At 43.5% G+C, this 21,466-nt stretch overlaps 1 protein-coding gene across 1 annotated transcript; it reads right to left on the bottom strand.

Moving 5' to 3' along the window:
- Positions 1 to 208: 208 nt before the first annotated feature.
- On the bottom strand, positions 209 to 21,305 carry kdm5ba (lysine (K)-specific demethylase 5Ba). Its single transcript, XM_012881124.3, has 27 exons — positions 21,015 to 21,305; positions 16,601 to 16,678; positions 16,139 to 16,261; positions 15,851 to 16,021; positions 14,991 to 15,116; positions 14,119 to 14,212; positions 13,924 to 14,030; positions 13,667 to 13,825; positions 13,430 to 13,549; positions 11,389 to 11,547; positions 10,952 to 11,133; positions 9,846 to 10,008; positions 9,606 to 9,725; positions 9,190 to 9,384; positions 8,786 to 8,967; positions 8,457 to 8,581; positions 8,196 to 8,346; positions 6,779 to 6,899; positions 6,277 to 6,632; positions 5,120 to 5,258; positions 4,856 to 5,035; positions 4,616 to 4,774; positions 3,272 to 3,691; positions 2,040 to 2,127; positions 1,781 to 1,959; positions 1,424 to 1,684; positions 209 to 1,342 (listed from the first exon to the last, which is right to left on the bottom strand). The coding sequence occupies exons 1-27, from the start codon at positions 21,165 to 21,167 to the stop codon at positions 1,205 to 1,207; spliced, it is 4,449 nt and encodes a 1,482-aa protein (XP_012736578.2). The 5' UTR covers positions 21,168 to 21,305; the 3' UTR covers positions 209 to 1,204.
- Positions 21,306 to 21,466: the final 161 nt, after the last annotated feature.

Here is a 21,466-nt window from a genome sequence, read left to right as displayed (position 1 = left end):
GCATTCAAGATTGAATTAATCTGTTAAAGTAATTTATTGTATATTTAATAAACTGCCATTTATTATTTTGGCTCTCCATTTAATTTTTTTAGTATGTGCTGACTACATAACTACCCGATTCTACACAGCTGAATCCAACATGAGCCCAAATATAAAACCCACCAGAAAGAAGTTCTGCACACTTACGGAGAAATAAAGAGCCCATACATATGGGAACAAACGTTTTATTTAATAATGCAAACTGCAACATATGAATTATATTATTTATCCAAAGGAGCAAGAAAAAAAAAAAGAAAAAAAAAAAAAAAGTAATTTACCCGTGGCAAATAAATCACACAGTCTGTGTCAAATCTAAATCTAACACAGTATTTTCAACCTCAACCATAAAGGGAAAAGCTCACCCAGAAAACAAAATCTACATTCCTTTGATGTCGGGCAGTTCGCTCTGACTTTGTGAACATCATCGAGTCTTTTCCAGGACTTTCATCTTCCTCTGCAGACATGAGCAAAAAGGAAACCCAACTTCATATCAAAAAGCCAGTGACTTGTTAAGGGATACGGGCAAAAAGATCAGGTGCAAACGTCTGCACTTTCAGGAGATCAAGAGCTGTTTCTGTTTAGAAGTGCACAAATATCTACTGTACTGAGTGACATTTTAGGACCAGTGAGGCGAGTTCTTCAGGGTCTTTGCTTCAGGAAGGCATCTTATCAAAAAAGGTTCTCTACACACAAATATAGCTCAGTGGACAACCGAACCTGAATCTGTTCAGCTATTGCTCAGATAAATAATATTTACCCTACGAGGAAAAGATACGCTTTCACATTGTTCAGATGTAGGTCAAAGAAAAACAGCTATGAAATGTCAAAGTGACATTTTTTGGTTGGAAAAGAAAAAAAAAAAAAAAATCCCTGCGCCGTTTTGTTTTTCTCAAACCACATCCGTGTCCAGTCTGGGAAAACTTTCAGAAAGGATTAGCCGATTAGCTGAAAAACCAGCCGAGTGACAAAAACATAGACAGAAGTCTTTATTAACTCTATGGGGGGAGGGGGAGGGAGGAAATAGCACCGTGTTCACTGAGGGCAAGCCAGAAGGTAAAAAGGAGAAGCCACAGCACACGCAGAGTTCATGTGTGCGCTCACGTGCTGCGGCTCGTGTAAAAAAAAATGACCGCTCGTCCTTCAACGCCGTCGCTTTTTTTGGTCTTCACTCCCCTCTGTCGTAATCAGGCTGTGTGCAGCTTATGCAAACATAGTCCTCCTTCTCGGCTCGCTCGGCCGACAGTCCCACGCAGACCTGGTGGAACCACTGATTGCAGTTACCGTCGCACTGGACCCAGTTCACCTGCAGGGAGAAGAGCGCGTGCTGAGCTGTAAACACGGGCAGACACGACTTTGTGCAGATTAAGGACGGGAGGAGACGCACCTCGTCGCCCTCGGGTTCTCTGCACCACGGCGCGGCGCACAGTGAGAAGTCCTCCTCCGAGTCTGAGGGGGCGTGGTCGGAGACGGTGTGTGAGGGGGAACTCGTCCTCTTTGACTCGTCGCTCCGTTCTTTGCTCTTCTTGGGCTTCTTCTTGCGAGACTTTTTGGCCTTCTCACTGTGCTGAGAGTCAGAGCTGTCCTTACGGCGTTTGATCCTTTTGTTCTGTCCGTTCGCTTCCTTCTTCAGGTTGGAGCCGCCATTCTACGAACATTTGAAAAAAAACCATTTTGATTGGACTTTTTCGTGCGTCGTTAAGCGTTTTCTACATAAATGAAGCGGACGGAGGCAGGTTCTCACCTTGTGGTGTCGGGGGCTCCCCTTCTCAGAGTGCTCTGTCCCGCTCCCGCTGGGGGAGCTGTGTGAGGGCAGTGGGGCTAGCTTATACAGCAGGTACCTGTACAGCTGTTCCGTCTCAGGCAGGGTGACCTGCAGCAGGAAACCCTCCACCATCAGCTCCTCCAGCTCGGGACCAAGTGCTGTAATGAATATGAAAGTTTGCCGTTAAAACAAAAAGAGCCACAGAGCTGGGGAAAGAGCAGCTTTTAAAAACACTAACCTTGGAGTGGAATAGAGAGATGCTTTGTGTGAAATGAACCGTTTATTTCCTGAGGCAGATATGAAGATATTTTAGGTCCAAGTCTCCCCTGAAACATGACAGTGGAGTTACAGCATTAGACACAGATCTCCTGGCCTGCATTAAGGGGACTATACCTGATCCTGGACAAATGAGAACAGTGAGAGAGGAGAACGGTTTAGTTTCAACGATAAGCCCCGCCTTCAGCAGTTTTTCCTCTCAATGAGAAAACCTCCTTCTCTCCCTCTCTATTTTAATATTTCACTGGGATGTGGTTGGACGACACAAAGTTGTGAAATCAAAGAACAGACCACGTTTTAATGTCACGACCCTAAAAGACTCGCAGAAGTCCCTCTCTACTGTTTCTGCACATCTAGAGGCTGACGCTTTTGCCTGATCTTCCCCTGTGAACAGGAATCAAGTCTTGCTATAGATTCCCAGCTGGTTTTAGACAGGGACGTTGACTATAATCACTGGTCTACACCATTACATTGTTTTCCATCAGACAGCTTTTTACATGAAGGTAAAAGACAATTCCTGTCAGACTCTTCTGCTCCTTCTACATGTTTGCTGTATATGATTCATGGCAAACTGCAAACATCACTTCCTGCTGGTTTCCCCACAAAGACTAGACTTGTGGCGTGTGCGACCGACAGCCGTCCTTTCTACAGACTGTCCCACCAGAGCAGTGGATCTCTGCAGCTCCTCCAGACACACCAAAAGCCTCATAGATTCCTCTGAATAATTCCCTCCTAGACACATTTGTCATGTTGCAGTTGTCTCACTCTGACCAGAGCTTCATGTTCAAAGCGTGGGCTATCGTGTTCGTAACCTAAAACCATTTTAAAACCTCTAGAACTTCATCTCTGCTGCTCCTCATGACGCAGTTTCCTCAATGTTCTCTAACAAACCTGAGGACTCCACAGCTGGATTCATACTGAGAAAAAAAAAAAACTCACACACAGCATCTTTACAAACTAGGTGACATCTGAAAATGTTTTGCACTTGCTTTTATTTCGGGGTCTCTGAGCTAAGGGATCAGAATGCGTTTGCATGCAACACTTGTCATTTCATGCTCGCTTTACTTGTGTGTTGCTCTGCCGTTAAATCCCAACACAAACCATTAAGCTTTGTGGTTTTTAACATGAAAACAGCGACAAAGTCCCAGCGGTTTAAAAACCTTTGGGAGGCGTCGCACCCTTTTTTCAACTTACCACGGTGGGCACCCTCTCCAGCAGCCCGTCTGTGCACGCCTGCTGGACTTTGTGCTGCCATCGCACCGTCCTTTCGATGAGGAAGCGGAGCGCGTCCCCCTCCGGCAGACGGACCCGGATCCTCTGCAGCGAGGCCAGCAGCGGCAGGACCCGGTCCAGGGGAGGCTTCCTCGACCGTTGGCACAGCGGGCAGAGCCACGCCTGGCCGTACTCCAGGTCTGCGGCTGTCGGGACGCAGTCGCGGTGGAAGACGTCCCGACACAGCTCGCACTGAACCATGGCCCCCGAGGGAGCCTTCTGGCAGACGCAGACGCTGGGAGCGCCGGGGCTCTCGGCAGGCAGAAGCTTGGACTCGTTCGACGCTCTGAGGGCCAGCAGGAGCTCCATCTCCCTCTGTCGGACGTCAGCTAGCGCGCTCATCTGTGGACGGACCCAAGCAGGTGACATTAAAGCACGCAGCACTTTTTTTCCTCTTTTACGATGACTGAAACGAGTACAAGAGATCAAATTCCCCCCCTTACACTCAACAGGGTTCCCACACCTTGGTGAACATCAAATTCAAGGACCTTTCAAGGACTTTCCAGGACCAATTTCCTCAAATTCAAGAACCGCACGTGGCGGCATTTACCTACTGTGACCACTGAATAGGTGATCATATTTTAATACAATGCAAATTCAATAAAAGACCAAAAGGCATAGAAGTTGTTGGGTCAGAAGCAATGCAAGAAAGTGGACTTAATTTATAGCCTACACTGATATTGATCATATTCATAGCCTACATTTATATCCACAGCACATGGCTATGCCATACTACATTACATATAAGATGTACATTAGCCTACCATTTCATGGAAATTTATGGAAAAAAGTGCAGCATTGAGATGTTCAGAATTATATCAATTTGTTTCACTTACTTTCATCTTTAATTAAGCTAGTTTTTGACTTTGACTCTGAAAAGTCGCTAAATATAGCAACAAAGTCGCTCAGTTGGCAACACTGCGTAAATGTAACCTATTATACGCACGTAGGCCTGAAACGTAGCCTACCAACTAACGAAGAAGAGCGAACGTACTTTTGCAAATTAAAAGTCTGCGGAATCAACATAATTTTAAAAGATTGTGTGGTAGTAAAATAATGACACGAGTCGTCATCCGTGTGAACTTTCAACTCCACCAAAAAAATTCAAGGACTTTCAAGGACAAGGTGTTTTTTTTTTGCTGTTTTCAAGAACTTTCAAGGGCCTTGAATTTATTTTTTCAGATTCACAAACTTTCAAGGATTTCAAGGACCCGTGGGAACCCTGACTCAAGGTGTGAGAGGGGAAGACATTTTGGTTACGCTCACAGCAGAGGCGGAGTCCTTGCTCTCAGAGAGAGCTCTCTCCACATCGAAAACAGACTCCAGTTTTGGGGAAGCTTTTTTGTTCAGCTGGGAAGCTTCTTTCACTTTCTTAGATCTGCACTTCTGATGCCCTGAGCCGACGTCACACCTCGGGCAGAGCACCTGAACACACAAAAGTTAAAAGATTTTTTTCCAGCGGTCGGAAAGCAGCTTGGAAGAGAAGTGCGCCGGAAATCGTTTCACCTCAAGGAGAGAGAGGGGGGAGTTTTTCAGTAGGAATGTTTTCGCTGCGCTCTCCTTCCAGCTCTGCACGTCGCCGACGAGAGCCTCCAGCCGACTCAGCAGGTCGAGCCTCACTGGAATACCCTCTGCTCTGAGAACCAGCTCAGAGAGGCTGTCCAGCACAGGGATACGTCCCCCCATCTGGCAAGAAGAAGAAGAACGCTTTTAAGTTTAAAGCTCAAACTCCCTCATATGTATAAGATTTATTGAAAAAGTGCGTCTCACCTGGAGCATTTCTGCTTCATTCAGCCATTTCTTGGCTTTAGTGACAACGTCCTTCAGCTGCAGACAGTTGGGCAGATAAGCAGGGATGTTCTCCACTTCTTGCAAAGCGGCATCGAGCGTGTCGATGCTGGGATACGGCCTGCGGGGGGAGAGAGAGAGAGAGAGAGGACAGCTGTTGGAGGAGCGTTTACAGTAACAGCCACATGTTTACGTAAAAGAAAATCTTGGGATTATTTGCACTGTAGAGCGTCTGTAGACTCAGACGTCAGTCGCTACATGAAGTGTGCCGACCCAGAACTTAAGGTACAGAACCCCCGACTGAGCTGGAATTCAAGTTTAAGGTATTTTACACAAAGTTGCATCCCTTGTGGTTACATCAGGAAAAAAAAACTCCTTTTGAAGTCGCTATTTATGTCTGAAAAGGTGTTTGCCCATAAATATCCCTGATAAGTCACTTAATACACTGCAAAAACGGAACCAGTGTTTCGGCCGCCACGCCAAACTCACGCTACCGCCACGCCAACATTCCAAAAAAAAAAAAAAAAAAAAAAAGTGCCGTTAACACGCGGTTTGTTGTTGTTGGTATTGCGCGTGCGTGAATGGCAGGGAAAAAACACATGGATACCCCCGCTCCGCCAGTATGTCAGCGGAAAACGTGTTTTATCCCCCCCGCTCCGCCGAAAACGTGTCGTCCACAACCCCCCCCCCCCCGCTCCGCGATTCGGTCCGCGGAAAACGTGTCGTCAACAAGCACCACCCCCCCCCGCTCCGCGAGTCGGTCCGCCTCGCATAAGCTAATTCCTGCGGGAAACACTGGGAACTAAGTAAAATGTTCTTAAAATTAGTGTATTTGTCCTTGATTTGAACAGCTAAATAAGATGATTTGCTAATTGAATAAGATTTTGCACTTAAAATAGGAACAACTCATCTCCATCTTATTTCCAGTGCAGGATGTCTAATTATCTTATTTTAGGGGTCAAATTACTCATTCCATTGGCAAATAATCTTATTTACCTGCTCAAATCAAGAATAAATACACTAATTTTAAGAACGTTTTACTTACTTTTAGATCCGTTTTTGCAGTGTACAGCAAGAGACCATAAAACGGAAGAAGTTGTGGCGACTACAATTTAAAACTTCAGAAAAGGAGTTGTTACCTGGAGTCCATGAGGCTGAGCACGCGCTCCTCCCACTGCTCCGACACGGTCAGCAGCTCCTGCAGGCGCGCCATGGCTCTCTCCACGGAGCTGTGAGGGGCCAGGCCCACGCCCTGGTCTATCAGCCTCCTCATGGTGTCCAGACACAGGCTGTCGGGCCGGCTGCTGGCTTGCTGCACGGCCTCCAGCCACCGCGCCTGCTCCAGCCGCTCCCTCAGCAGCGGCAGCTGCGGCAGCTCCACGTCCAGGCCCAGACTCACATCCAGCAGCTCCTGCAGCTCCTGCGGGCCGGGAGACTCGTCGGCCAGGAGGCGGCTGCTGCGCTGCTGGAAGTCATCCACCCGGGTCAGCAGGTCCTGGAGGTCACAAAAAAAGAAATCAGGTAATTTCACATAATCTTTGAAATATAGGCGCTTCTTTGTACCTGTAAGTCAGAGCAAAGCAGCGTGCGTTAACACGCTTTAACTTTTTAGGAATCTCGATTAAGTAAAGCGTTGCTTACTTTTAGTAAAGGAGCCTGCCGGATGTTGCACGGCAGGCTGTCCAGCTGCTGGACGAAGGACCTCAGCTCCTCCACAGTCAGCTCGTTCTGGTTTTGAGACTTTCCTCCTCCAGAACGATACCTGACGCAACAAAACAAAACGTCTCAACAGGACAGTGGATCAAAGGAGCTTTGCTCCATGGATCTCTGGAAACGACTGATGACAGAGGAAAGAAGAAGAAAACTTAAAGAAAATATTACATGTAGAAACTGTTACTTATCAAAGATATTATGATAAATAGTTAAATATTTGATGTTGCCTCTTCCATAAGCAGTCCTAAAGAGCTGGGAACGCTCCATCAGCAGGTGGAGAAAAGCTTTGCATCTGAACCTTTCATTACTTTGGCCACTACCCACAAATCAGAGAGTAGAAAGTTGTGGTTTTATTCATCTAGCGGCCGTTTTCAGGGCTCAGTTGATTCCTAATTTTGCAACAATAAAGTTCATTTCCACTTAGAAGTAGCTGCTGCTACCTGGACTCATCATTACTGCTCGGCACATCAGATGCCACCGAAAGACGAGTTAAGTAGATATTTTTACAATCTTTCCATAGACATATTTTATATAGACAGTATCCAAGAAGCTCCACACAATCTGATCAGGGGGCTGATTCACCGCCTAGCTGAGGTGTGTACAAGTTAACCCACCAAGCCACCCCCCTCCCCCCCAAAGCTGGTTAGTACACAACAGCCACGGTTCAGTAGGTTTTCAATATGTTTCGACTGAGATAAATAAATTAAAATAGAAGACTGATTTTTTTTATTTTTGGTCATCAGTAAACTAATCGTTTTCAATTTCTGAAATTAATTTGATGTCATTACGTTATAAAACTTTAAACACACAACTGGAAAGAATAAAACTGACAGGAGATGTGGTTTGATATTTTTTTTTTCAGTGAATAATGTTGTATAAGGAGTTAATAGAGTTAATGAATGAATCAACTCATTATACAACGGACGTCACCTGGAAACTTTAATGCTTAGACATTTTTACATGAGACTGCTCATATTTGAAAATAAAACATTGAAATCCGTGTCCCAGCTGTACCTGAACACAGCACTGCTGTTGGGAAAACTCCCTCATCAACAGACTCTCATAGGAGGTGCAACGTTCAAGCGTCGCCATTTTGAAAGGCAGCTGAATTTTCTCCAGTACCGGTGAAGTTCCCATTAATTACCAAGATTTCAACTAATATGATAGAGAGAAACCAGAACCTGTTCGCCTGAGAGCAATTAGCCCGATTCACAGCTAGCTTGACTGCCTATGAAAGCGAGGCAACACAGCCCATCATTCAACGTGAACTAGTTGCTACGTTATGGTTTAATAGGAATGCAGCTGCAACTCCAGCCCAGCCGCAGTTCAGGCTTATTTTTAGTACCTCGTCTGCCTCTTCCCGTTGAGAAGCTGCTGAGCCATCGCAGCAACTTTATCAGCCTCGGCGGTGACGGTGCGCAACTGATCCAGGAGGCTAATTTTAGGGAAAGCCTTGGTTTCAGCCTGCTCCACTAAGCCGTGAAGTTCTTCCAAACCTGAGCAGAAAGCAGAATTGGTCCTCAGAAAACGAGAGCGACGTAAAACGACCGTCTGGACGAGTCACCGGGCGACGGAGCAACGTTTAATAAAAAAGGTTATGCGGCACCTTTTTTCGTGGCTCCTCTATTCTCCACGATGTCTTCAACAGCAGCGAGCCACTCTTTATAGGACTCTGACCGCAGCTTCACCGCCTCCAGCATGGGATACAGCTCATCAAGGGTAAATTTGTAACTGTTGGAAAAGACGACAGAATATGGGGTCGTTTTTACAACAGGAGCTTATCCAGGATCATAGTTTAAGAAAATTCTGTAGATTGTGCAAGAACACTTTTATACAAGATTCCTGGATGTAAAATCTTAAAAAATGAACAGAAAAGACATGGCAGTAAGATTCACAGGTGGGTTTGTTGGGTTGTTTTGGTTACTGGAGACTCACTGGAGTGTGAGGTTGCTCTGGGGACAGGAGCAGAGGTGCTGGGCGTGGTACAAACAAGCCATCTTGTTAGGACTGCAGGAACAAGCGATGCCAGACAAGTAGCAGGTGGTCCGACACTTGCAGCACTGCCGCTCCTCATCTGGGAGCGCCTCGTAATCAACTCGTCGAGACTGCACCACGCCCTGGAGACACATATCCAGACATCAGAGCCGCAGAGGAGAGAGGGAAGCCAAATGTGGCATCTGGGGCAGTCGACAAACAACGCCTACGCGAATCTCTGTATTTTATGGTTTAATGCCAGCTGGTTCGTCGTTTAAGAACGTCCCCCTCGGCACAGAGTTTCTTTCACCTCATCTCGGTCGTAAACAACTAAACCCCAGGAGCCGAATCGTTGACCGTCTCACCAGTTTGTTGATCTTTTCTCGTAGCCCCCTCTCGTCCTGGATCATAACGGCCATGTCTTCAAGCAATGCCGACGCCAGCTTGACGTCCATGGTGGCTGCCTTAAAGGCCATGTTGCAAACCATCTCGTCGTGGGAGAAGACGCAGTATCTGCTCAGCTGACGGTAGTGATCCACGCAATTACGGCCGATGGGCATCTGCAAGAGAACATGGAGGGGAGATCGAGTTCAGTTGCAAAACGACACACTTTTATATCATACATTTGATATATTTAAAAAAAAAAATGCTGGATGCTGGAGTCATCAAAAAAATGAGTGATGTTACATCACAGATAGGTGGCACAAATGGCTCAGACCAGTCAACGTGCATTATCATTATCATTATTACTCATTATTATCATTATCTGGTGCTTCCTCACCCAGTCCATGGTGCAGAAGTTGACAGCTTCAGCAAAGTTGAACCCCTGGTTGAAGCCGCTGTGGTAAGCTCTGGGGAAAGTGATGACAAACTCGCCTGCGCACTGGTTGGTGCGGTAGATCTACACAAAGGCAGCAGGCGAGAGACATTTATTACATGGTAGATACATTTATTAGGACCGTCATAATCTGAAAGCCATGCAGTGTGAGGATGTAGGGGTGTTGAAAGCCGAGCGGATTACCGGGACGCCGTTGTTCATCAGCGTGTTGGGGTTCATGATGGTCACCAGCTGGTGGAGCAGGTCTGGCTGGGACTCAAACAGCTCAGGAGCCAGCTTCTTCATGACAGACTCCAGGTGCTCTGCAGCATAACCAGGAGCTCCATACCAGGTCTTTGGTTCACCCCTGTGCATGTCACAAACAATTTTAGACAGATTATAATAATAAAAAAGGACATTCATCAATCCACTTTCTATACCTGCTTATTTTACACGGCTTAAGGTGTTAAAACGCTTCATGAAGATGGATCACACACAGAAAAATTATATAATCACAGGAATTGGCCAATTTTCATCCATAATGGTCTTCACCGGCAGCTCAGGGACTTGATTTCAAACGCATCACACAAGAGCGCCAGCAGGTCACACACACACACACACACACACACACACACACACACACACACACACACACACACACACACACACACACACACACACACACACACACACACACACACACACACACACACACACACACACACACACACACACACACACACCAGTGGGAACTTATTAAAAGGAAAGAACACCAACACCAAGTAATCCCTTTTCAGTATAGGCGAGGTGCTGAAAAATGATGCTCGAGAAAGCATAAAAGCTGGAAAAAAAAAGGTAATTTAAAAAAATTGCATTTTCTGCTACAGACTTTCATTTACTTAAGAGAAAACTTTGTGAGAAGACAGAAAAGCTGAAAGCAGTACAACAAAGCTGCTGCATTGTATTGAGTGTTCAACCTGTGATTGAACATCGGGGATCTGGAAACCCTGGGAAAATCCTGTTTTACAGCAGCTAGTCTCAGATTCTGCATGACATCGCATTTGGTACAAATATGAATAATAAATGATCTCAGCAGGGAATGTAGGAAGATATAGTTAAAGTACTGTTAATTGCAATTCTTTAAAAGAAATTGGAATCTGTTCAAAACAATATCGGACAAAAATCTACTAAAACCTAAAAATCAGGAACAAATAAATATGGACGACACTAAAGAGCCAGAGTCGCAGACAAAAACAGGACAAAAAATGAACACAACGGAATAAAAACGGAGTTAGCGGACGGTTCTTTACCAGTGAAGATAGTTTATGGAGTAGCTCCAGTGGTCCTCGATGTGCCAGCAGAAAGAGGAGAAGCACATCCCCACGTACAGCCAGGGAACCTTCATCCCACAGATGTCGGCTGTGATGTGAGTCAGCACCGAGGCGTCCAGCACAGGCATGTTGTTCAGGTTCCAGCCGCTGGTCAGGTAATGCTGCGGGTCAGAGACAGGTCTCAACGCACCGCCTCCACTACACACTCAGACCGAGCCCAGAACACGTCACAAAGAGTCAACGCAAAGACAAACTGCTCATTTTCACAGCTACAACCAAACTATCAACCATAGCAGCTTTCATTTCTTTGGGCAGAGTCAAACACAGTTCAGTAGGAACATTTACAAGTGGTAGACGAAAAATATCACCTTGTTTCATCAGTAGAGAAGTGTGTAACCAGGAGAGACATACAATACCTCGTCCTCTGGAGAGACTTCAAAATGGCTGTTTCTCACAGGGAAACCACTCCCAAACTCCTTTGAGGCGATGTCTGCTCCGTACTCCACGGTGACGTCTTCCTCAATGGTGCTGACGAGACGCCAGAACTCCTTCTCCACCAGCTCGGTGGGAACCATCTGGGAAGGAAAACAATGCTTATTGTTGGAAAAAAAAAAAAAAAAGAGAAAGAAGCGGGTATTACTGCGGCAGGGTTTTACTGCATACCTGCCGGGCCAAAACAAGGTCATCAGACGGACTAAAATCTCAAACATTTAGTCACCAACTCATTCCTTCTGTGCTCCGCTCTTTCAGGCATAAGCCAGGCTTTTCACTGAAGAGTATGTGTGGTATGTGTGGCACACCAGGGACTATCAGTGCATTTATTTAGATGAAGTCATAATATCATGAAGTCATAATATCAGTAGCAGAAAGTCTAAAATTGGTTTTCCTTTGAGACGTGAAAGGATGTATTCATCATGCAACTTATGTGGAAGTCTGACAAAAAACTTTAATGAAGAAAACCATGAAACCCACGTATTTCTTAAGTAATTTTCCCCCACGTCAGTTTTTTTTCCCCAGTTTCTGAATTCTACGTTTTACAAGTAAAAACTTTGTGCCTTTACTTGGTGCAGGTGAATTGCCTTTCAGGGACTTAATAAAGTCTAAAGAAGACCTAAAGGTTTCTACTAATAAGGTTATTGCATCAACATAAAAAGTTTAATAAGAAAAACATCCCAAATATTGGGATTTGGAGTGTTTATAAAGCCTAGCAATTATTTTAAACATGGTTTAGAAGAAGGAGAAAAAAAAAAACGTCTATGTGTGTTTGATACGACAGTAGAGGAGTTTCTGTAAAAGTCCCCTCAGAAAGTAAACTGGTTTTTATTGTGCTGGCTTTATGCTCTACCAACACTTCCCCAAAACACATGAAGCTGTCCTATTTATTTAATATCATTTGTTTAGAATGAATGCCAGTCTGGGCACAGACGGCCTAAAAGAAAAAGGAAAATAAATAAATAAATAAAAATCAGTAGAAAGGTTTGCAACATGTTTTTTCTGGCTAATCCAAATCATGTCTGGGGGAAAAAAATAGTATCTAAAAAGGAGGATTTGCTCTCCTGCTTGATAAATTAAGTGCTTTGCACACTAACGCTTAATGACTGATGTTAAAGTAGCGGCAGCGCTGGGGTCAGATCTCTCCCACACTGCCGTCTGCCGAGCACGTCACATCAAACACAGACAGGAAGCAGCAGCGGCCCACATGGTCTGACTTTCACTGTAATCAGGAAAGGGTGAAAGCACTTCTACACTGTCAGGGAAAGCCCAGGAATCTGAAAGTGTTCTGCGTTATACTGAAGATTCTGTTATAACTGTGGACTTTGCCATCTTGTCCACATTATTGATATCATGGGGCCTTTATTATTTATTTATATATATATATATTATTTTTTTTTTTTAATCAGCTTGGCACACAAAGCAGGTACTGTTGACACAACTTCTGATATCTACTGTATAGGGAAGTCACTTAATTGTTTAGTTTGGCTAAAAATAATTAAATTGCTTTACCAGTGACCTGTTTTGTGACGGGGTCTGCTCATGCACTCTTTGTTATCAGAGAACCGTGGCACTGAGAAACCGGGCCGAGCCCACCCATCCATCGAACTGGTACTAGATTTAGCGCGGTCCGGTAGTGTCTGGCACGGTTCAGTTCAGTTTACGTTCCATTTAAACTCGATAGTTATCTCAAGTTACCGAGCTCGGACCGTTCTTGGCACGGTTAAAAAAAAAAAAAGGGAAATGGGGCTTAAGACAAAAGGCCAATGTCACAACGCCGTCTAATGTCAGATTACAATAACTCCCTATAAAACCAGCAATGAAACCATAAATATCGCCGTACTAATCTAAATCAAATTTCATCCACGTGATTATCACACATTAAGCCACAAACGGCAAAATCGGGGAATGACAAGTTGTCCATTAGGAGATAAATCCTAAGTACAGGTGGAGATGTAACCTTACATGAACCGGCATGTTGAAGTAATCGGACTTGAACGAGTCAGCCATGTCCCCGAAAGCTTGGAGGGTGTAGCTCCTGCCGGCTTGCTCAAACCCAAAAGCTACAGGAGGTTTACCGCATTCCTGCAAAAACATACAAAAAACACGACAAAAGATGCTCAACACCTTACGGCGCCGCGGTTTTAGAAAGCCAGATGGGGAGAGAAGACGGCTCCGTGGGGGGGAGGTGCGGCAGCTCACCTGAGCCAGGCACTTGGGACACCTCCAGTCACCTTTAGGGACCTCATGAAGGGGGGGGATGAGACAAAAGATGTGATAGCTGTCATCGCAACCATCACACAATAGGAGGCGGTCCTCTGCACTCCCACTTCCACATATCAGGCACATGTATTGGTCCACCTGGGAGGAGAAAACAGGGACGCACATGTAACATCACGCAACACGCGCACGTAAAAAAACAGCAGTGGCCTGACGTGGAAACAACATAAAGCATTTACTTTATTTTGTGGAGGTTTGTTTAGTTTATTTAAATCAGTTTCTTGGTGTTCTGTGGGGTCCTTGTGTTCAGTTGGCTCCTGTTTTATTTCAGTGACTGCCATTCTCACTGAAAGACAAGGATGGATAACCAACAGACACTTAAAAGCGCCGCTAAAGATGGACTAAAACATTTCATCCGTATTCGTGGTTCCTACCAGGCTCTGGTTTGGCAACATAGGTTCCCATTCTCCTCCTCAGATTGGGCCGATTCTCGCAAATTTCACCAGGTTCTCTTTTAAAGGAGAGTCTCTGCAGTCGTGACAGAAGGAACAGACAGAAACCGAGTGAGTTGGACTTTTCCTCCCACTTTGACCATTAAGGCACTAACAAAACTGAAGGTTTAACATCTGTTAAATTACGATCAACAGCTTCTTTATACTGTAAGCCTCTCATGTGTGAACGTCTCATGCTTTAGCAAAACGGTGCTAAAATCTTAGTTATTTTACTGCTGTTAACAAAAGATATGCTTTCCTTGCATCATATATTTATTTATATGTAAAAATAAAAAAAAATTAATCTCAGCACTTGTTTCCACTGGGGCTTTTGGTTGATCATATGGTGCTTTGAAGGATGAAGGTTTTTCCCCCAGATTAATCTTAAATTTACGCATCAGAGCTACAGGGTGAGATCGTGGACCTCAATGACTGTCAGGTCTAACTTTTTAAAGCATCTAAACACTCAAAAGGAAATGTTTTAAATAATTTATAACCGGTTCCAAATGTAGTTCTACCTCGACTGTTCTCCAAGGCTGCCTTATCAGAACTTTCAGTCAAACACAGATGGACCTCGGCAGCTTGAAGCATCCTATCTTTTGTCGCTGCGCTGCAAGGATCCAGTTAATCAGATTAATCCTATTCACTTCAATTAGATGGACGCTGGGAGCCAATACAAAAATGTCAATTTACAAGTTTGTTCGGTGCCTAAACTCTTTCCCTGCTATGCGCCGTCGACCTCGATCTGCAATATGGAAACTGAACTATATTTATAAGTGGGATGGGGAAACGGGAAGAGAAGGAATGAGACTCACTTCAGACCGCATTCGTTTAGCTCGACGCGCGATGCTGCAGGTCTCCTGGGGCTGCACAGACTGCCGCTGTGGCAGGTCATGTGGGGTGTACTCCTTGTCTTTAGTGTCGTTGGTTAAGGTGGCCTTCTGCGAAACCAAAAGAACAATTTGATGAGCCAAACTATAATAAAAACACAATACCTTAAGAATAGGTGTGGGCTGGTCGCTCGTATCAAGGTTTTTTTTTTTTTTTTTTTAAAAAGTACTGCTATCAAAACTGGTCAAATATTTGCCATCCCAATCCTGTAGTTTAAAATCCTTTCAATGCGATGCATGTGAAAGTGTTGAAATGGCCAGAACCTTCGCCCGTCCCCAAATGTTGCTGCTCACTGGCCTTTTAAATCTACAATCAGCAGCTAGTTTGATTAACAGCTGACTGCAGGGCGGCACCGGAGAAGATAGCCTGAATAATCAAATCAGCTTCTTATCGTTGGGTTACTATACAACGAGAAGGACAGAAATCATAGTATTCTATGTGATACAGTTGCAAAAAAAAGTATGACTCAAAATAATAAATAACATTATCATGACTGCAGTAATCTTTGTTATTTTAGCATCAGCAGATGAAGGAATTGCTGCTCATTAGTTCTAAATAAAACTAAAAACAAATCAAAAAGGTCACCAAGTTATATTTCAAATATAGATTTTGACCATCACTTTCGTAAAGAGAAAAAAAGGATTTAGTGGTTCCCTATGACCTCATAGCTTAAAAGGCGAGCTGTAATGGCTTATAGAGTGGTCTATTAGACTCCCACACAGCAGTGAGACCGATGACTGATGCGGTGAGTAGAAAAATAAAGAAAAAAGGTGATGGGACATACAGGCAGATTGGATCCAATCTGGAAAAGGTTATATGGGTAGAGGATCCGTTCATAGTGCGCCCGCAGGTGGGAGCCGATGGCCTTGCCAGGAGCGAATCCCATCTTGACTGATATCTTAGTCCAGCGGCGCTCTCTGCAAACGGCATCGAAGCCTCCCTCTTCATTCACCAACTATAAAAAAAAAAAAAAGTACATTTTGAAAACGATATTTTCTAATGAAATCGGTTCTTGGTAAATATTTAGAGAACAAAGAAAACGTCTGTGCGCGTTTGTAGTTATGTAACTGACCTTATTGAGTTGGTACAGATCTAAAATCTTTCTTTCCACATGAGGAATTTTCAGAGTGCATCCTTGGAGCTCCCAGAATTTAGCTATTTGATCCAGGAAGTTGAGTTTAACTCTAGTCTGAGCCTGGAAGAAAAACAAATATAGATACCTCAATTAAACAGTGCATTTTAAAACAAACACAGGCCGTCTCAGACAAACGGGTTGAAGTTATTCACTCTCATTTTATCAATGGACAAAAATAAATACTTTCACAGTTTGCTTACACTCTGCTCCCGACGCCAAACTTTGAGCATTTTTGAAGCTGCGAACTGTTACAATTTTACAAAAAAAAAAAAACACAGGAGAATGAACCCAGTGATGGATATGATCAAAGCACATGGTTTCATAGTTAATACTGTAAGTAAACCCGAAGGTTTGATGCATGTTAAATACTTAAATATATATATAAAAAAAGAAAAATACCTCCAACTCATTAAGCCTTTGTATTCGTGGCGTGAACTTTAGTCTGTCGACATCACAGGCAAAAGGTGGCTGCCATTCCTGCAGGGGGGATAAATAAAGATTTAATCACGTAGAATGAGATAGTTTAGGTGGTTACAGTGAAACTGACGCTGTTTTTCACATGTTTATTCATTCATTCATAAAAAAAAATAAATAAATAAATAAAAATACAACAGGTGCAGGAGTAAGAAAATAAAATCCTTGATCTTTCTTGGGAATCTGTGCCCCATGATTTGCAACCCAGTCTGCCAGCTTGTTTAATCCTTGCTGGAGTATCTGTAAAAAAGAGACGCTATTTTGTTTTGGGAGAAACTAACGGACCATTGTTTGGGTCCTGTGACTGGAATGTTAAACACATTCTTACATCAGCTATCAATGCATGCTAAACAACCCAAAATCAACTCCGATCACTGCAAAAGCTCACAATAATAATAATAATAATAATAATAATAATAATAATAAAAAAAATTCACTCAAACGTGGATTAAAAAAAATCATTACAACCTCACTTTAGTTCAAAAGAACCCCAGGAAGCCTGAAAGTAACAAGGCTAGAAATGGTCATAAATGATACAAATGTTAGCATTTCTTTTTTTTATGTTGGAATGATATACCAGGGGATGTGACTGCGTGATACGTAAATGTCTGGTGTTATTTTGGTGACATTACAGGCAGTCCCACTGATGTTCAGAAATATTGAAGCTGGTTCTCGATTTTTACAGCAAACGCTCCGGTAAAATGGGATGATTTCTTTGATCGTGTTCCCCAGTTTAGACCAAATAATCTAGACAAAAACGAAATAAAACTGGACACACGCTATACGTTGACGCCAGTGCCGTTCCCAGCCTAAATGCTCTTTGGTATTTAGTTCACAATACTAGTTACCTATATATTATACTCATAGGACAAGTCTATCAGTAAAATTCTGTTTATAATAGTATTTATCTCTATATTTAATCAGAAATAACCCATGTCCTGTACATATGGAACCATTGTATATCCTGCACTTGCTGCTATTGCACTTCTGGTTAGACCTAAACTGCATTTCGTTGCCTTGTACCTGTGTAATGACAATAAAGTTGAATCTAATCTAATCATCTAATCTAAATGCAGATTCACTAAACGGAGAGACAAGAGTGCAAAGCTGAGGGGCTGCGTGTTTCCAGCCTCTTTTTACTCCCCTTTGGCTGATGCTGGGCTCCGTGTAAACCGACTGGATATTACGGCTGCACGACATTAGCAAGAGTGGTGATATGTGATTACGATACAGCGCATAGCGATAAATACAGAAAAAAAATAAAACGTTAAAGTCTTGTTGGGTTAGTATTGCAAACACTGACCCCAGATAATGAGCAGTCTATCCGGCTACTAAAAAAATGAAATGAAAAGGTTGACCTCTGTCCGACTTGTGATGTTCTGGCAATGAAATTATTTAGTTCTAGTTTCTAACCAACTCGACCATCTCAAACTTTTTATGTCGCATTAAACAACAAACGTCGGCAGACATTAGCGGCCCTGAGAGCCTGAATGAAGGGTGCTCGAATAATTAGCCAACACTTATTGCGCAAGAGCCGCAGAGAGGCAGAAGTTAAACCACATCGGTAGCTGCCTCCCTCTCATTTACGACCTAAACAACATGCTCCTTGGTATTAAACCCGCATCCCATGCCTTTCCTACCAGAGCTGCGGTCCAGCAAGCAATCAGCAAATTCATTTCAGCTGTGTGGCATTAAAAGTGTGACGGCACACTTCCTTCTGGGGAGAGAGAGAGAGGGGATTTGCAAAAAGGAGTGCAAAGACGACGACGGGTGCAAATTGGTCCTGGAGTGTGAAGGAAAATGTGCCCCTCTCTCACCAAAGGCACGATGGTGGTGAACATTGAAATACTTCGCGTTTGGCCAGAGAGGCTGCATCGGTATGGAGAAAACTACCATAAACTGCATTAAATGACGTCTGATTTCAGACTATTCGGAGAACACAAAGAGCGCCATTGAAGGCTCAGCCATGAGAATTTTTTATTTATTTTTTTGGTAACCTTTTACCCAGTTTAACTATTATTCTTAGACAAACTAAAAATGGAAGCGGGCACAGTTATCGCACTGAAGCATCCCTGTCCGACCTGGAAGAGCAGCGTCACGATCTGAGACGTTACGGTAGAAACTAAGCACTTTTACCAAGAGATGCTGAAAGATTATCTCTATAGATCAAGAAACTAGTTATTTTATCAACACATGCACCCCCCCCACCCACTTCTCTTACTCCTGTATTTTGATCATCATTCTTCCCAGATAAACAATAGGGTAACTACTCATCCCTAATTACCTTCCATTGAAAAAACCCAAATAACAAACCCTAAAATAGTCCTAAAAAAACATCAATCCTGGCAGAACCCAGGAGGAAATTCTTACCACATTCTAGTCTGCACCCAGAAATCTCTGATCAGAAAACAGGTTGTGGTGAAATGTTTACTTCCGCTCCACAGAGTCGTTTTGAAGAGAGAGAAGCGGAAATAGACGGCAGCAGAGAGGTTACCTCAGGAAAGCTCCAAGCTGCAGTCTCCTATATATAGAGGCGTGCACCTGCGTCGCACGGCATTAAACCCTCTCCTTACGGAAACAAAAGAACTTTATTTAAAGCTTGAACAAATGGCTAGCAGCGTCAAGAGCGCTCCCCTAAGGGTTAACACACGAGTCCGTGGATATTCCAAGTTGGCCGCCAGTTTATTTGCTCAATTTGGCAACAATAAACTTTTTTGTTTGTTTTAAATCAGGGGTTTGTGCATTTATTGTGCATATGCTCAAGTAAAAAAATAAAAATAAAAAAGATGTTTTTAATAGCTAGCCATTTGTCTTATTTGCCCCCCCCAGAGGACAAGCTAACCATCAACAGTCAATCTTTGTCCAGACCTCCTCTCACTGGCCTTTGTTTACATGAGCTGGGCTTTTTCTCCACCATTGGATGAGCAAACACTGAAAAAGCAGTCACCCCACCCACCGGGGTTTTTTGATAACAATTCAGTTCCTTGTACCACTGCCTGGCTGGCTGTCTGGTTTGACCGAGCAAAGTGGGCCTTTTACTCGCTTCCCCAGTTTCTGCAGGACACCACTGCCACGTTATGCGAAAACACACAGGCCACACAAAACCCCTTTCATCCAGGACATCAAAATGACAAAAAAAAAAAGAAAAAAAAGGGGGGGGGGGGAATGCAGGCCAAGGAACACAGCAGTCATGCAGAGATAATTTGTTTCGGCAGAATCTGCATTTTTTTTTCTTTCCCCTTTTAAAAAAAAAAAATCTAATGCAAGTTAATGTTTGGGCACACCCTTGAAGAAGGTTCCTGCAATTTCTCATCCCAGCTCTCAAAAAGAGGGTGAAAATTGAGATCAGTGAGTGTTTTGCTTAAAATTTCAACAACAACAACACGCAGTCTTTATTTTTGGTTGTGAAATATCAGAGGTGCTTAATACGGCTCAAATGCCACCCATTCATCATAACCTCTTTAAGGAATATATCACTATACGAATATATATATATATATATATATATATATATATATATATATATATATATATATATATATATATATATATATATATATATTTATATAATAGCCTGTGTGTCCTAAACACTTAATCGCAGATCGGGTGAAGAGACGCCATATATAACGTCTTAAGGAGACAAAAAATTAAAAATAATAAAAAAAAAAAGTGTCCATCAAAGTGTCCGGTTTGAGAGAGCAGTCCTCTCCATAAACAGTTGGCCACCGAGCACGTAGGTTAGCCAGCGTAGATGTCAGAAACGGGCCCGACTGACGCCTTCAGGCTGGCTAAAGCCGTCAGGAAACCTGCGTTTTACGTTAAAATACGTTAATAGTCAAATAAGCTGTTCAAATTTAAAAAAAAAAAAAAATTTGGAGGGGGAGGGGGGAGTTAACTTTATTTAAAAAAATGGGGCCCCGACTCCAGGAAGAACTTGATTCTGCGCAAATGTAAACAATTTACATTAGATTTGCCTACTGGCGAACTTCAACGTTTCCATTTTTTTTATTATTATTATTTTTTTTTAATGGCGCTGTGCATCCATAAATGCACGTCTATTTTTATACATATATATATTTTTTTTAGTTTTAGTTTGGCCGGTGACACAAATTTGCTGCCGAGCGGCACGTCTGAAAAAAGCTGCTGACCGTTGGTGCCAGCAACTCCGGCTCGGGCTAGCTGACAACGGAGCCGCAATCCGCCATGTTGAACGCCGTCTTAAAAACACAACTTTGCTCGCTGAAATTGCCCACAACAGCCGAGGCCACGCAGGCACGCAAACGGCCTGGAACAATTCAGAGGAAAGCGAACCGAGGGTGGGGGGAAAAAAAACACTCACCGGCGGTGGTCGGATTTTGCAGATGCCCGTTTTCTCCGCAATTGGCCGTATTTTGTTGATGTACGCGAAAGGGTCGGCGAATTCCTCCCAGCTGGGCTCAAAAACAGGGCACTCCGGGGGAGGAATAAACTCGTTCTGCTGCGGCTGAGTCATTGTAGCATCTTTGATAAGACTCCAGGTGAAAATGTGTGGGAGACAGCTTCCTCGCACCGGTTATAATCTCCTTAAGTTTCCGTCTTTCAGTTCATGTCCACTCTCTACTCATTGAAGTCAAAGACGTATTATCCAGTTGGAGGCTAAGCTGGTGTGAGGTGTGCTTCCGCTACAAAAGGTAGACACCCAGGAGTTCGGACTTGTCTCGCAAAAAGAACACGCATAGCACCCATTGTAATTACCTATACAGCATATTTGTGCATTTGTTTAATTTTAATTGGATGCAATAACATTTTTAT

This window comes from Fundulus heteroclitus, chromosome 20 (assembly GCF_011125445.2).
Source record: "Fundulus heteroclitus isolate FHET01 chromosome 20, MU-UCD_Fhet_4.1, whole genome shotgun sequence".
Classification (NCBI taxonomy): domain Eukaryota; kingdom Metazoa; phylum Chordata; class Actinopteri; order Cyprinodontiformes; family Fundulidae; genus Fundulus; species Fundulus heteroclitus.
Note: the sequence above shows the minus strand (reverse complement) of the source record. Positions and strands in the feature narration are given on the sequence as shown.

Coding starts and splice junctions, on each gene's coding strand:
- kdm5ba (XM_012881124.3), bottom strand. CDS start 21,167: ATGACTCAGCCGCAGCAGAACGAGTTTATTCCTCCCCCGGAGTGCCCT. Junction 6,633..6,778: donor GGCAGGCTCCTTTACTAAAA/GTAAGCAACGCT, acceptor TGTGACCTCCAG/GACCTGCTGACCCGGGTGGA. Junction 5,259..6,276: donor CTCAGCCTCATGGACTCCAG/GTAACAACTCCT, acceptor CTCCCCCCGCAG/GCCGTATCCCAGCATCGACA.